Raw genomic sequence first — 17,534 nt, forward strand, 5'->3', positions numbered from 1 at the left:
CTACTGCTGCTCCCCGCTCCTTGTTTCCAGCTCTGGGCAGCAGGCTGAGACTTCTCGAGCATGTGAGAGAAGTTCCAGCATGCTGCTCAGAGCAAGACGTTGGGAGTGGTGGCTGCCAGCAAAGGTATGCATAGCGTGCCTGCACGAAGGGAGGGAGGAGAGAGAGGCAAGTGTTGCTCCCCCCCCCCCCCCCCCCCGGCCACCCCTGGCCCTTCCAACTGCAGAGCTGGCTACGTCCGGAGAAAGAGCCTGTTAAAAATTTACCAGCACACCCCTGGTTACAAGAAAGGCTTTTCTCCAGTTTTAGCCACAGGTGATGGCCTTAGGTGCCACCTTTTTTTTCCCCCCATTTCCCTTGTGTAATTGGCTACCAAGGGAATAACTACACCTTTGTTGATCCACTTCATATAAATTAAACATATAAATAAAAACCAACCAATCAACCAATTGCTGCCTGCATCAGTCAAATTGAATAGTTTCTTTAGGAGAATGTTGTTTGATTTGTTTCTTTCCTTTATAACACAGTTATATGTTATAACTAGTTATATTAGAGCTGAGCAGTAACTATCATGGATATATTACTATGAAACTGATCATTTTCTTCAGCTGGAGAATTTGTTATCTTCAGAATCTGATTTTGTTTTGTTTTGCATTGTTTCATTATAAGATGTTCATCTTCTTGATTTGCTTTTTTGTAAATCTTTATTAGAAAATTGCCATAAAAAAAAGGATTGCTTTCCATCTCAAGTTGGCTGGAGCTAGCAGACTGCAGTTGAACTTGAAAGAAATTGATATACTGTGGGTGAATAATTGCCCTAAACCAAAAGATTTGTTATCTTTAGCAGTAAATGATGTGGATATGCCAATGCTGCTGGAAGTTTGCAGTCTAGTAGTGATATGAGATACTTTCTTATCCAAGTTGCCCCTGAGGCTTAAGTTATAATCAGTTTAGAACCACAGCAATTTAGGACCATAATGCAGGAAGCAATTGGTTAGTTTTTATTTATACATTTGGGATTTTTTGACCAGTCATCTTGGCTACTGCAATGCAATGCATGTGATTTTGCTTAAAAAGATATGAATCGGTTACAAAGGATTCTGAATGTGGCAGCCAAGGTGGTGACTCGCAATGCTCAAGACAAGTGTGTCCACACTGCTGCAAATAATACACTCTACCAGTGGATACAATAGTCAAGTTTAAGCTGCTTTGAATGATTTTTCATTCATAATATAGGGCCAGTCTACTTGAAAGACATTGCCGACACTCACACTGCCCTCATACCCAGCTCTGAACGTCACTATTCTCCGATACTATGGTTTTAGGTGCTCAATATATGATCAATTCAGTTGTGCTGTCCCTTGACTGCAGATTGTAAATCTGGGAGCGATTCTCTACAATTCGACAACATTTAAAAATCTGGCTTTTTTTGATCATCTCCTCATTAACTAAATGTGGCGCTGTAGGAAGAGATATTCAGGAGACTCATATTTGTTCTGTCCGAGCAGTGTTTCAATTCATTTATTTTATATTTGATATTTAGGGGCCCTTTTACTAAGCTGCAGTAAGTATTAATGCATGCTTCCTACGGGTTAAAAATCCCTACTGCAGGGTGCGCTCAGGCTTCCCACCACGATTTTTGCATAGGCGAGCTGGGTAAGTGTTTGGGGGTGGAGAGTAGGCGTGTTCTGCACTACTCGGTTAGCTCAGCTACACTGCCCCGCACCAACCGATTAGCGTGTGATTAACGCAGAAGCCCGTACCACCTAGAAAACAGGTGTCAGTAAGTGCCACATGGCCATTAACAGAGGAAATGGAAAATGCGGCTATTTTACATCTGTGTTAAAAGTGGCCTCAGAGTGTGGGAAAGCCCCGTGATACTGATAGTGCAGTTTAGTATATGGGCCCCTTAATTTGTCTGTCATCTGCTTTGTATGCCACATACAGTGAAAAGACAAAACATAAATTCTTAAACTACTAGTAAAAAAGGCCCGCTTCTTAAGGCAATGAAACGGGCGCTAGCAATGTAATGAGTTCCTGCCATTAATGTTTCCACGGTTGTATTCTGAATATAATTGTTATTTACATGTGTAAGATTTCTTTATATACAATATTTTTTGTGTAAACTGTGTTACAGTGTGGTAAGTTTTCCTTGTTCAGGCCCTTCAATCAGTTTAACAATCACATCAGAAGAGCCCCTTACTCGTGAGAATGCAACATACAGTTGCCCATGTGACAGACTAGAGTGACAGTGTGTTTTACAGACAGTGTAAGGGAGAGATACACAGAGTGATTGTGTGTATGTGTGTGTGAGTGACAAAGTGATTAAATGTTTGTCTTCCCTTCTGTTCTGTGCACTTGCCTCCACTGATGTTCGTACCTCCCTGTATATGATTGTTTGAGATTCAATCCACTCCACTTCCCTCCTCCAAGTTCCGTTCTGTCTGATTGGTTCTTCGTTCCTATGACATCGCGTTTGTTTACTAGGCAACTATGCAGCATTCTGTTTCCTCGATGTGAGGGTGGGGACAGTGAGAGCCAATGAAACGCTGAACTACAGACTTACGAACCCTAAACTGCCACAGTGCCACGGAGTCAGCTTCAGAACGTTGGAGGTGCTTTTTATTAAATAGGATATTAAATTATCCTGTCACCCACATGCAGATGCACAAGGCATGAAAAACACAGGAAAAGGGATGATTATAGCTGCTGAGTTGGACCCGGATTACAGAAAGAACCAACATAAAAACTTGTCAAACCTGTGTGTGTTGGCTCTTTTCTTCAAGCAGCAGCTGTACAATGGTAAAATCTCAAACAATACATGGTAATCTCCCAGATTAGGAATCGTGAACACAGAGAAGGCAACTTAAATCTCATATTGTTGAAGTTTTTAAATCTTCAACAAAGCGCACAAATGCTTGTTGTATTTTAAAAGAAATGCAAACAAAAACATTAAAAGAAAGAAAACTAGGTACAAAAAGAAAAAAAAAGAAAGATAACTGATCCTAAGAAAAGGTATAAGCTTGGAATTCAGCAATCAGTATTTTAATAAAAAAAAAATGTAAATACTTATACTTGTCTTCTCAAAGCCCTTTTAACATTATTAACTGAGCAATTCTCTTCTAACTATGGGTAAGTATTGCTTAAAATAGGAATTTAGTTGGCCTGGTGTAGCCAGAGGTCCATGCATGGTACAGTACCATACCTGCGTGTAAGTACAGTTCTTCTTCTTGCACTTTCCACAGGTGAAGAGGTCAGTCTGAGTGCCGCCTGTCCTGGCCATTTGATGCTCTCGGATGGCTTCCTTGGTCAGATTTTTGCGCATTTCCTTAAGCTCGTCACTTGCCATTTCCTGAAACATAAGAAGGCAGTTCAACTGCTGTGCCTGTAATTTGCTGCTATAAGTGGATGAGGTGGGTTAACAATGGTGGAAAATATCCCATTAACGACTCATGAATGCTCTTGGAGCCAACTACTGGCTCTTAAAAACATATCAGATTACATATTGGGAGCTTTTCTGAGAGGTCTTAGAACAGAGTCTACCTGACATTCAAGATCACAAGGACATGCTGAAAAACATTCTTATACTTCAACAAATCACAGCACTGCATTTTGTTACTACAGTACAGTTAGGATGCTTCAGCTTCAACCAATGAGTTGCTTGAGCAGGATGTTTATAAACATAGAAATATTTGTCAAACAGTTTTCATTTAATTAAAGGAGACTTTTTCTCTGTGTACAGACATACAATGCAGCTAATCAGGATTCATTTTTCTATCTGCACTGAGTTCCTGTGTAAAAAAGAAAACAAACAAAGAAACAAACACAATGACCCCAACTTCCCAATGCTGATCCCCACAACATGAGCCTGCAATACCTCAAAGACAACCATCAGGAGGAAGAGCAGTTGCCAACATCACAACAACAGTTTTAGATATAATACCATATTCCTAAAAAAGCACACAGCACAGTACCAAAGGGGGAGGGGGAGCTGGTGAAGTCCAACAAAGATGTCCGCTTAACCTCAGAGCATTCTCCCCCTGTCCAGAAAAAGAAATGCCTGCTTGTGGTTAAGAATGGTACTCCAGGATTAAGGTGGTACGTGTCACAGAGTCAGGATTCATCTATCAGGCGAGTTGGAGATGCTACATGTTCCCACTGTAGGTGCAATATAGATAACATACTTTTGGGGTGTTACTAGGGCACCTGACAGTATAAATTCTGAAAGAAATGGGTCCCAAACAAGACTAACAGTGAGTGAAGTGTCAAAAGTAAATATGTCCCCCTTATCATTAGATCCAAGCCCACTACGCCCAAATAATAACTCTACAACCAAGTATTATAAAAATAGGGCAATTACTTTATTTACAATAGCAGCAGATATCATAAGAAAGGCAGGAATAAAGACAAATAGTATCATCATAGGAATAGCTCAGAGTAAATGCACATTACCCTAGATGAGAGTTCTAATCCAGGCCCAGATACACAAAGCCTAATGAGCCAGCAACGTGGTTTTTATACCAGTTCTAGCTGGTTTACAGCCTCATGATCAAAAGCCCCGCGCTGTTCCAAACAGCGCTCTAAAAATAGCACTGGAACAGCGCGGGGCTTTACTGCACGGATGATCAGAGATAATGCATGCAAATTTAAGCAGCGCAATTATCTCTGATCATCGGTTAGAAGTGCGGGCGAATTGTATCCTCCCGCACTTGTTTGACAGGTCTGGGCTGTCAAAAGGCCAAACCTGTCAAACACCCTGCCCCGAGGCCCGAGCAATGGGGGCTGGAGGTCCGGTGGACCTCCGGTCCCCCCCGACGATCCCACCCCCCCCCCAAGGTTCAGGGAGGGCTGGAGATCCCACCCCCCCAAACCCCCCGAAATTGGTCCCTGGTGGTCTAGTGGCCGCTGACAAAACCCCCTCCCACCCACCCACCTAGCGAGCGACGGGGGGGGGGGGGGGGCTGGAGGTCCGGTGGACCTCCAGCCCACCCCAACTCCCCCCCCCCTTTTGTTGTCCCAGCAATCCCTGGTGATCCAGCGTAAGGACAGCCCCCTCCCGGCCCCCCTACCTTATAGTTGGAGGAGGGACGCAGCCTGCCTCCCTCCTCTTCCTTGGCTTGACAACAGCAAAATGGCGGCGCCCAGCCCCGCCCAGTGCATCATGACTGAGACTGCAGATAGACATGGAAAAGAACTCAAGACTTCTGGTCAGGAAGGTTGCCAAGAAAGCAACAACGTTCTGGAATGTACTGGGAACTTGTTTTCTTTGCAAGTTTAGTTCTGTAATTGTACTAGGTCAAAAGATACCTGTGACCACATTCTTGCTTACCTCTGCTGTCATTCTGGCAAACACATCAGGAGCTATATTTCCACAAAGCACACTTCTCCTTAGGTTAGGGTTCTTTGCATCCTTGAGATTTGATATTCTGCTCCGCACCCTGTTCTTGTACTTCATGTCTGTGTTTTTAAACTCTTGAAATATAGGTAGGAAGGAATTAAGGAAGCCAATGTTCATGAGGCACATGCACTAGTCAATAGACTACACTGCTTTAACTAAACCACCTCAGAAAGCTCAACTAACTACCAAAGAGGGGCACATTTAGGGATAGTAAAGATCAGCATTTACACTTTTTGCTATTTTATGTCATATGCAAAGAAAAACAATTTCATTTCCCTTTTCATGGTCCATTTTTTGACAACTACATGCCTAAGTATAGTTTTTAGTCACATAGGTATAAAGAATGGAAGAACTTTGGTCTATTTTTGTGTGTAGTATGATGCATGGTAATACCTTTGACCCCTATCCATATTGATTGCTTCATCAGAATCGTGATCTGTTTGAAGTTGCTATTGCTTCTGCTTTTAATACATCCTTACAAAGTAGCATACTACCTTTAAAGTGGCTGTTCATCCTAATAAAAAAAACTCTAACGTGAATATTATGGACTGTGCTAATTACTGACCAGTGTCAAACTTTCCTATCCTAAGAAACTTAATTGATTTCCTTTGTTAATTTAATGTGGACAGATGCACGTTGGGAAGAATAATCCATAGTTACCTGATGCTAGGGTCCACCTCAGGAGTCAGCACCCAAGAAAAAGATCTATGTGTTATTGTACACAATTCGCTGAAATATTCTGCACAGGATGCTAGGGAAAGGGGACTTGATATACCGCTTTTCTGTGTTTTTTTGCATTCAAAGCGGTTTACATAGTATAAACAGGTACTTATTTGTACCTGGGGCAATGGAGGGTTAAGTGACTTGCCCAGAGTCACAAAGAGCTGCAGTGGGAAATCGAACCCAGTTCCCCTGGATCAAAGTATGCAGAACCAGGGGCGTATCTGCGTGGGGCCACAGGTGCCTGGGCCCCCGCAGATTTCGCCCTGGCCCCCTCCCCGCCGTCAACCCTACCCCGCTGCTTACTTTTGCTGGCGGGGGGCCCCAACCCCCGCCAGCCGAGGTCCGACCTGAAGTCTTCATATTTCGTCTTCCTCCGACTCCTCCGTGGCCATACTTTAAGTAACACTGCTGATTCGTTGAATCCAGTTCGGAGTCTGACGTCGCAGCACGTTGTACGCGCGTACAACGTGCTGTGACGTCAGACTCCGAACTGGATTCAACGAATCAACACAGCAGCGTTACTTACAGCATGGCCACGGAGGAGTCGGAGGAAGACGAAATGTGAAGACTGCGGGTCGGACCTCGGCTGGCGGGGGTTGGGGCCCCCCGCCAGCAAAGGTAAGCAGTGGGGAAGGGTTGACGGCGAGGGGGTGGGGTGGAGAGTGGCGGTGGCGGCGGGGGGGGGGGGAGGGAGGCAAAAATGTGCCCCCCCCTCTCTGGCTCTGGCCCCCCCTACCACCGGATTCCAGATACGACCTGTGCAGAACTAACCACTAGGCTACTCTTCCATTCCGGAATTATTGGGAAAGGGATAGTAAATAAGACTGAGAATACTGGAATGCCTCTGTATCGCTCAATGGTGCAACCTCATCTTGAGTACTGTGTTCAATTCTGGTCGTTATCTTAAAACATATAGTGGAATTAGAAAAGGTACAAAGAAGAGTGACCAAAATAATAAAAGGGAAGGAATTCCTCTCATATAAGGAAAGGCTAAAGAAGTTAGGGCTCTTCAAGTTGGGAAAGAAACGGCTGAGGGGAGCAATGATTGAGGTCTACAAAATCCTGAGTGGTATAGAACAAGTAAAAGTGAACTGATATTTTATTGTTTCAAAAAGTACAAAGACTAGGGGACACTCGAAGAAGTTACATGGAAATACTTTTAAAACAAATAGGAGGAAATAATTTTTCACTCAATGAATAGTTAAGCTCTGGAACTTGTTGCCAGAGAATGTGTTAACAGTGGTTAGCATATCTGGGTTTAAAAAAGGTTTGGGGAAGTTCCTGGAGGAAAAGTCCATATGATGAAGCCACTGCTTGCCCCAGGAAAGGTAGCATGGAATGTTGCTACTATTTGGGTTTCTGCCAGGTATTTACATCCTGGATTGGCCACTGTTGGAAACAGGATACTGGGCTATATGGACCATTGGTATGACCCAGTATAGATATTCTTATGTTCTTAATTCTTTGTGCCATGCTTTACATAAGCAGAAGTCTAAATTTATGGTTTCAATATTGTTTCATGTTTGAAGTGATCAATCATGATCTTTTACTCACATGGCTGTGCACTACGAATGCTGGCTCCTCCCACAACCAAATGGCTTGGATTTGGTAGTTTCTGAGCTGGGCGTCCTCGGTTTCCATTATTGCCGAAAACCGGGGACGACCATCTCTAAGGTCGACCTAAATGTTGAGGTTTGGGCGACCCCGATATTATCGAAACGAAAGATGGACGCCCATCTTATTTCGATAATACGGGTTTCCCCGCCCCTTCGCCGGGACGTCCTGCGAGGACAACCTCAGGAAAACTTGGGTGCCCCGTTTGATTATGCCCATCCACGTCTCAGTAATCCATGCTTTTGAATATGCTCTGTAATTTTGTTCTTAATAATAATCTTTACCATTTTGCCTGGCATCGGGATCACATACCTCCAGTTTTGGGGCAATTGCATTGGCATCCTATTTCTTTTAAGAGTGTTTTCAAAGTTACTGAATGGTTTATTTGGTGTTACAATTCGATACCCCATATCTAGCTAGCCTCTTGATTCAACCATGAGTGATTTGCTATCTTAGATCTACCAGGGCTAATTTGTTTTGAGTTCCTCCTATTCAGGAGGCTCAATTGACATTTACACAAAATACTCTCCTTTTCTGTTAGAGCACCCTCTTTGTGCAACTCTCTTATGTCAAGAAGGACCAAGGTGTAATACCTTCTATTTTGCCAGAAGTTGAAAACATTTTTATTTAAGTAACTTTTGGTCATTCTGATTATTTTGTATGATTTCATGGGCCTCTTTTACTACACTGCGCTAGCGATTCCCACGTGGCAAATGAGAAGCAGCCTATTCAATTCCTTCGGGCTTCCTCTCATTTGCTGCACCAGGAATCGCTAGAGCGGTTTACTAAAAGAGGCCCGTTATGTTTTGATTGTTTTTATATGTTATAATTCCTTTTGACTATTTTGAATATAGTGAAGATGCTTACCTGTAGCAGGTATACTCTGAGGATAGCAGGCTGATTATTCTCACACGTGGGTTGATGTCCTCGTCAGCACGGGAACCGACATTTTGCCATAGTAAAGTCAAAAAACTTTGCTATAGTCTTCTGGCGTGCATGCAGTGCAAACTAGCTTCCTGCCGCCGCGCGAGCACGTACCTCAGTTAAGTCTAAAAGCATAAACAAATAAAAAAATAACAACTGGGATTGTGAAAATAATCAGCCTGCTGTCCTCGGAGAATACCTGCTACAGCTAAGTATCTTCGCTTTCTCCGAGGACAAGCAGGCTGCATTATTCTCACATGTGGGGTATCCCTAGCATCTAGGCTCACCCAACATAATAAACATTGGTCAACTGGGCCTCACAACAGCAAGGACATAACATAGATTAACCCAAAACTATATACAGCTAACTGAGAGTGCAGCCTGGAACAGAATAAAATGGGCCTAGGTGGGTGGAGTTGGATTCTAAACCCCAAACAGATTCTGCAGCACTGACTGCCCAAACCGACTGTTGTGTCGGGTATCTTACTTCAGGCAGTAATGTGAAGTGAATGTGTGGACTGAAGACCAGGTTGCTGCTTTGCAAATCTCATCAATGGAGGCTGACTTTAAGTGAACCACTGATGCAGATTTGGCCCTGACATTAGAAATTGCCCTCCAAAGCCAGCCCAGCTTGGGCATATGTGAAGGATATGCAACCTGCTAGCCAATTGGAGAGTGTGTGTTTTCCGATGGTGACTCCCCTCCCATTGGGATCGAAAGCAACAAATAACTGGGTGGACTGTCTGAATGGCTTCGTCCGCTCCACGTAAAAGGCCAATGCTCTTTTGCAGTCTAAGGTATGAAAGCTGCTTTCGCCAGGGTGGGCATGAAGACGGGCAAAAAATGTTGGCAAGACAATCGACTGATTCAGATGCAACTCCGACACCACATTCGGCAGGAACTTAGGGTGTGTGCGGAGGACTACTCTGTTGTGATGAAACTTAGAATAAGGTCTGAAGCTCACTGACCCTACAAGCTGAAGTAACAGCCATCAAGAAAATGATTTTCCAGGTCAAGTACTTCAGATGGTAGGAATTCAGTGGCTCAAAAGGAGCTTTCATCAGCTGAGTGAGAACGACGTTGAGATCCCATGACAGTAGCAGAGGTCTGACAAAAGCAAACCTCTCATGAAGCAAACAACTAAAGGCTGTCCAGAGATAGACTTACTCTCTACACACCGATGACAAGTACTAACTGCACTGTGAACCCTTACGGAGTTGGTCTTGAGACCAGACTCTGACAAGTGTAGAAGGTATTCAAGCAGGGTCTATGTAGGACAAGAGAAAGGATCTACGGCCTTGCTGTCACACCAGACGGCAAACCTCCTCCATTTGAAAGAATAACACCTCTTCGTGGAATCTTTCCTGGAAGCAAGCAAGACCCGGGAGACACCCTCTGAAAGACCCAAGGAGGCGAATTCTAAGTTCTCAACATCCAGGCCATGAGAGCCAAAGACTGAAGGTTGGGATGTAGAAGCGACCCCTCGTTCTGAGTGATGAGGGCTGGAAAACACTCCAATCTCCACAGTTTCTCAGAGGAAAACTCCAGAAGTAGAGGGAACCAAATCTGACGCGGTCAGTAGGGCACAATCAGGATCATGGTTCCATGGTTTTGCTTGAGTTTCAACAAAGTCTTCCCCACTAGAGGTATATGCAGATGTATAGGCAGATACTCAAACAGAAGGCCTGCTCCCCAATGTAGGAGAAAGGCATCCAACGCTAGACTGTCGTGAGCCTGAAGCCTGGAACAGAACTGAGGGACCTTGTGATTGATCTGAGTGGCAAAAGGATCCACCGAGGGAGTGGCCCACGCTTGGAAGATCTTGCATGCTACGCCCATATTCAGCGACCACTCGTTAGGTTGCATTACCCTGCTCAGTCTGTCGGCCAGACTGTTGTTTTCGCCTGCCAGATAAGAGGCTTGGAGAAACATGCTGTGACGGTGTGCCCAAAGCTACATTTGGACGGCTTCCTGACACAGAGAGCGAGATCCGGTGCCCCCCTGCTTGTTGGTGTAGTACATTGCAACCTGATCATCTGCTTGAATCAAACTGGTTTGATTGGACAGCTGATCTCTGAAAGCCTTCAGAGCGTTCCAAGTCGCTCGCAGTTCCAGGAAGTTGATCTGAAGACCAGTTTCCTGACAGGACCAGGCTCCCTGAGTATGAAACCCATCTACATGAGCTCCCCCACCCCAGGAGGGATGCATCCATCATCAGCACTTTTTGTGGCTGAGTAATTTGGAATGATCGTCCCATGGTCAAATTGGATCGAACTGTCCACCACTGAAGAGAATTCCGAAAGTTGGTGGACAGCTGGATCACATCCTCCAGATTCCCCGCAGCTTGATACCACTGGGAAGCTGGGGTCCATTGAGCTGATCTCATATGTAGACATGCCATGGGAGTTACATGAACTGTGGAGGCCATGTGCCCCAGAAGTCTCAACATCTGCTAAGCTGTGACCTGCTGAGATGCTTGAACTGTAGACACCAGGTACAGAAGGTTGTCTGTCCTTGTCTCGGGGAGACAAGCCCGAGCTATCTGCATGTCCAGTAGTGCTCCAATAAACTCCAATTTCTGAACAGGAGTAAGATGGGACTTGGAGTAATTTATTACGAACCTCAGTAGCTCTAGCACCTGGATAGTCCATCTGCATGGACTCCAGAGCACCGTCCTCCGAGGTGCTCTTTACCAGCCAATCGTCGATTTAAGGAAACACATGCACTCCCAGTCTGCATAGCGATGCTACGACTACTATTAGACACTTTGTAAAAACTCTGGGCGCAGACGCTAGGCCAAAGGGCAGTACACGGTACTGAAAGTGCTGTGCTCCCAGCCAAAATCGAAGGCACTTCCTGTGAGCTGGAAGTATCGATATGTGTGTGTAAGCATCCATTAAGTCCAGAGAGCATAGCCAATCATTTTCTTGAATCATGGGAAGAAGGGTGCCCAAGGAAACAATCCTGAACTTTTCTCAGAGTAGGAATTTGTTTAGGGCCCTTAGGTCTAGGATGGGACGCACCCCCCCCCCCCCCCCCCCCCCCGTTTTCTTTTGCACAAGGAAGTACCTGGAATAGAATCACAGCCCTTCTTCTCCTGGTGGAATGGATTAGACCGCATGGGCCTTTAGAAGGGCGGAGAGTTCCTCTGCAAGTACCTGCCTGTGCTGGGAGCTGTATGAATGAGCTCCTGGTGGGCAATTTGGAGGTTTGGATTCCAGATTGAGGGTGTATCCCAACCAGACTATTTGAAGAACCCACCAGTCGGAGGTTATAAGAGGCCACCTTTGGTGAAAAAACATTAACCTCCCTCCAACCGGCACTTTTACTGTGGCTATACTTTGCTGGAGCCAGTCAAAAGCCTGCCCCTTGCTTTTGCTGGGTAGCAGCAGGGGCCTTAGGCGCACGCTGTTGACGAAAACAAGCGTGCTGGGGTTGAGCCCGACTAGGTTGTTGGGACACGGGAGTGTACCTACGTCTAACATAGGAATAGGGAGCACTCCGCGCCCCCCCCCCAAAAAAAAAACCTCCTAGTTGAGGAGGCTGTAGCAGAAGGCGACAGGCGGGAGAGAAAAGCCATAGCATCACTGTGCTTCTTGATCTGGTCAACAAGATCTTCCACCTTCTCTCTTCCCAGCAAGGAACATCCGCTATCCTCTGCTGGAGCAAATGATCCAGGTCAGAGACATGCAGCCATGAGAGTCTGCGCATCGCTATACCCTGAGCAGCGATTCTGGATGCCACGTCAAAAGTATCATAAGCGCCCCTGGCCAGGAATTTACGACATGCCTTCTGCTGCCTGACCAGCTGGCAAAAAGGCTCGGCCTGCTCCGGAGGAATGGCATCGACCAAAGTCAACAGCTGCCTTACCGAGTTCCGCATCGACCAAAGTCAACAGCTGCCTTACCGAGTTCCGCAAGTGAACGCTTGTGTACTGGTTACAGGCAGCGAGCATAGAGGCCTGATACTTCTTCCTCCCAAATGAGTCCAAGGTCCTAGCTTCTCTGCCTGGGGCGCCGAGGCATAGTCCCTAGTATTGGCTCTTTTGAGGGCGGAGTCCACCACCATGGAATTGTATGGTAACTGAGACCTCATCAGCCCAGGTTCACCGTGGATCTGATACTGGGAATCAGTCTTCTTTGGGATCATGGGAGCAGACAGAGGGAATGACCAGTTTCGCGTAAGGACTTCCTTGAGTACCTTATGCAAAGGAGCCATCACAGCCTCCTTAGGTGGAGAAGGATAATCCAGGACCTCGAGCATCTCAGCCCTAGGCTCATCCTCCACCTCTATAGGGAATGGAATAGTCTTAGCAATTTCCCGAACAAAAGATGTAAAAGAGAGGCTCTCAGGGGGAGACAGTCTCCTTTCAGGTGGAGAGGAAGGTTCAGAGGGAATCCCAAAAGACTCATCGGAGGAAAAGTATCTGGGATATTCACACTCAAAAAAGTTTTTGCAGTGTAACGAGTGTCAACAATATAGTAAACTAATACAAAATAAACAAATGACACTGTGTAAATGGCTGTATAGTTGCTACATAAATTTTATATGAAGAGAATCCCTCAGAAACCTCTTTTCTAGTAAGTATTCCTCTGGTCAGCGCCATTTTACCAGAGGAATACTTACTAGAAAATTATGGAAAGCTGATTGAAAAGCAGTTGCAACGCCAGTCCCTGAGGAAGCCACAGAACGGTGAAACGGTGGCACCGTAGGACTAAAGCTAAGTGTTGCACTATATTTGTTTGGCGCTTTCTTGGATTTAAATTGGTTCTAGTCAGAATTGCATAGCTTAAAAACATAGAATTGAGCACTTAGAAAAACATGAAAAATATAAGAGGAGGTTTCAAAAAATCCCTATGATAGAAATGTATCAACAGCTCTCATTGTATCCGTTGTAAACCTAGGACGTAAGGTCCGATAGGTTTCTGAGGGATTCTCTTCATATAAAATTTATGTAGCAGTTCAATATATTTGTGAGTGACATTGCCGAAGGGTTAGAAGGTAAAGTTTGCCTATTTGCGGATGATACTAAGATCTGTAACAGAATGGACACCCGGGAGGGAGTGGAAAACATGAAAAAGGATCTGAGGAAGCTAGAAGAATGGTCTAAGGTTTGACAATTAAAATTCAATGCGAAGAAATGCAAAGTGATGCACTTAGGGAATAGAAATCCACGGGAGACGTATGTGTTAGGCGGGGAGAGTCTGATAGGTACGGGCGGAGAAAGGGATCTTGGGGTGATACTATCTGAGGATTTGAAGGCGACGAAACAGTGTGACAAGGCGGTGGCCGTAGCTAGAAGGTTGTTAGGCTGTATAGAGAGAGGTGTGACCAGCAGAAGAAAGGGGGTATTGATGCCCCTGTATAAGTCGTTGGTGAGGCCCCACCTGGAGTATTGTGTTCAGTTTTGGAGGCCGTATCTTGTCAAGGATGTAAAAAGAATTGAAGCGATGCAAAGAAAAGCTACGAGAATGGTATGGGATTTGCGTTACAAGACGTATGAGGAGAGACTTGCTGAACTAAACATATATACTCTAGAGGAAAGGAGAAACAGGGGTGATATGATACAGACGTTCAAATATTTGAAAGGTATTAATCCGCAAACGAACCTTTTCCGGAGATGGGAAGATGGTAGAACGAGAGGACATGAAATGAGATTGAAGGGGGGCAGACTCAAGAAAAATGTCAGGAAGTATTTTTTCACGGAGAGAGTAGTGGATGCTTGGAATGCCCTCCCGCGGGAGGTGGTGGAAATGAAAACAGTAACGGAATTCAAACATGCGTGGGATAAGCATAAAGGAATCCTGTGCCGAAGGAATGGATCCTCAGGAGCTTAGTCAATATCGGGAGGCGGGGCTGGTGGTAGGGAGGCGGGGATAGTGCTGGGAAGACTTGTACGGTCTGTGCCAGAGCCGGTGGTGGGAAGCGGGACTGGTGGTTGGGAGGCGGGGATAGTGCTGGGCAGACTTGTACGGTCTGTGCCAGAGCCGGTGGTTGGGAGGCGGGGCTGGTGGTTGGGAGGCGAGGATAGAGCTGGGCAGACTTATACGGTCTGTGCCAGAGCCAGTGGTTGGGAGGTGGGGCTGGTGGTTGGGAGGCGGGGATAGTGCTGGGCAGACTTATACGGTCTGTGACCTGAAGAGCACAGGTACAAATCAAAGTACGGTATACACAAAAAGAAGCACATATGAGTTATCTTGTTGGGCAGACTGGATGGACCGTGCAGGTCTTTTTCTGCCGTCATCTACTATGTTACTATGCTATACAGCCATTTACACAGTGTCATTTGTTTATTTTGTATCTGGGATATTCCTCTGACTCCCACGAACGCTCCTCTTCAGTATCAGAAAGCACTTACCTAAGGGAACTCTGAGACTGAGCCTGCCTTGATGCCGAGGATAAATGTCCTCAATGGCGATGTCGAGAGGCCGACGCCCGCATGGACTGCGGTGAAGCTTCCTCCATCGACGTTGACGGGGAGTCGACCTGGGTGGCAAGTGGCACCGAGGTCGGGGACCTCACCGCAGGCGAATGGCTAGATGCTACTGCAGCAGGCGGCACAGAAGGCGCAAGCACCCCCAACACTGAAGCAGACTGGCGCAGCAGTCCTTCCAGAAGCTCTGGAAGCAGGGTCCAGATGCGCTCGTCAAGAGCCACCATCAGAGAAAGCTGCAGGGCCGGTGGAGCAACCGGAGGCAGAATCTGCTGAAGTTCAGGAGCAGGTACCGGGCTGCCAAGAGGCCGACGCATCGGCACCATATGTTGAAGGAGATCGGTGACGGTGCTTCTTCGCCTTCACTCGATGCCTGTCACCGAGACTCCTCGGTACCGATGAGAAAGACGTGGAATCATCACGTCTCCTCAGGGTCAGGTCCAACGATGGTCAGTCCCGGGGGCCTGCATAGCAGGAGGCCTCGAGACAGGTGGAGACCCACTCGACACCTCACAGCTCCCAGCACAACTGGGCATCTCAGGAGCCATTACCTCTGCTCCTGAAGTCGATGCTTCCCTTGATGCCGACATCGACGACCTCAGTATCAATGTCGATATCAAAGGACCGGACCGAGCCCCAAAAGGTTTCTTGCCTTGGGCTTCTCGAGCTACTTGGGTCCGTTTCTTCATTTGAAGACACAGAGCACAAGAAGCTGGGCCGTGGTCGGGCCCAAGGCACTAGATACACCAGGAATGGGTATAGGTACCTGAGATGGTCTGGTTGCACCGAGTACGTTTGAAGCCACTGGGTGTCTTCGATGAAATGGAAGGAAAAACGGCTCCGGCGAAATCAAAAGACTGAATTGTGCCAATAAAAAAAGGGCACAAAAAGGAGGAGAAAACCGACCGTAAGGCCTAAAACCGGCCGCGTGAAAAAGAAAGGAAACTTAGAAATAGGGAAAAACAATACTGAGGATTGTTTTTTTTTTTTTTTAAAGAAAACAAAATAAAAGGAGAGGAAAAAAAAATCACTCTAAGAAGAAACTGTTTCCTGGGCCAAAACAAGGAGGACAGGAGGAACCTGCCGCACTTCGCCACAGAAAATAAGTAACTGAGGTGCGTGCTGCACGTGTGCCAGAAGACTCTAGCAAAGTTTTTTGTCTTTGCTATGGCAAAATGCCGGTTCCCGGGCTGACGCGAACGTCGACCCACGTGGGAGAATAATGCAGCCTGCTTGACCTCAGAGAATGAGTTGAACTCTGCTGAGATTAGTATTTTTTAGATCATGCAGATGATATTTTAAGAAAGAAAGAACAAGCACAGGCTTGTTTACTGTATTATTTTTCTGTCTGGTTTCCGGTAGTGAGATAAAATCATTTATTCTTTTATTGTGATGTATTAAGTAATTTGGGGGACAATGCTATAAGGGATTTCAGTGTGTAGAACATAGCTTTACACACTCAAGTAGGCTTTTATAAAATTGTGTGATTTATACATATGTAAAAAGTAGGCACAGGGGAATAACGGTGTCTATTTTTATATGATACACAGGTAAGGTATTCCCAAAGCTTGGTATAGGAGAAATAGGACTTATACACGCACTTTATAAAATATGCATTTAAGCAGTTATTCTTTCCAAAGTGCACATGCACATAATTTCAGTTGGCTCAAACCAGGTGTAAATGTGCACACCTACTTTCCCCATGTGCACCTAACCACCTTAACAACCATGACGTTTTGTTGTTTAATTACCATCAAATAATTTTTAAAAATTCTCAAAGCGGTTCACAGCACGATTGAAAGCTGAACCCTGTATCTGACTCCAGTGTTATGCACTGCATGAGAAAGATCCATACACATTATGTTGACACATTTTGTATGAAAGAAAGATTTCTCATCTTTCTTAAGATTTTTTTTTTAACTTTAAAAATAAAAACACCTAGGATATCTCATTGCTAATAGAAACCGACTTTTTGTTAAAACTTTAACTAAGCTTGTACACAAATCTTACACAAAAGAGAGGGAAACAATTAATTGCAGGATAAACTGCATGAACATTTCTATAGACTTACTTCTTACAAAGCTATAAACTCATACTTTTGTCCTAATTATATGCACCATCAAAACCCAGCAACTCCATAATTAAATGGACTACAGCACAGCACAATATAATACAAAAGCAGACCAGTCTCAGGCACATAACTAACAAAGTACAGTTTGCTTCATTCCCATGTCCCTTGCCTTTTCTGTACTTAAGAAATTTCAGGCTAACCTGCAATAAATCTGTGTAGAGGAAATGCAATTTAATCTAAAACCACTGTACAGTTCTAGCATCACTGAAGCACATCAATATAATTTTTAAATAACAAGTTATCATGCTTCATGCAATAGCAGACACACCCAAGGATCTGTGATCACTGACCTTCCCCCATCCATTACTGAACC

At 45.2% G+C, this 17,534-nt stretch overlaps 1 protein-coding gene across 2 annotated transcripts in view; it reads right to left on the minus strand.

The window, feature by feature from the left end:
* TCEA1 (transcription elongation factor A1) overlaps positions 1-17,534 on the minus strand; it is a 162,473-nt gene that overhangs the window by 16,220 nt on the left and 128,719 nt on the right. For both annotated transcript variants that reach the window (XM_030214438.1, XM_030214431.1), the window contains exons 7-8: positions 5,328-5,482; positions 3,204-3,350 (exon numbers count right to left, since the gene is read on the minus strand). In XM_030214438.1, the coding sequence (XP_030070298.1) occupies positions 3,204-3,350; positions 5,328-5,482 (302 nt within the window). The remainder of the gene's footprint in view (positions 1-3,203; positions 3,351-5,327; positions 5,483-17,534) is intronic.

This window comes from Microcaecilia unicolor, chromosome 1 (genome assembly GCF_901765095.1).
Source record: "Microcaecilia unicolor chromosome 1, aMicUni1.1, whole genome shotgun sequence".
Taxonomy (NCBI): Eukaryota; Metazoa; Chordata; class Amphibia; order Gymnophiona; family Siphonopidae; genus Microcaecilia; species Microcaecilia unicolor.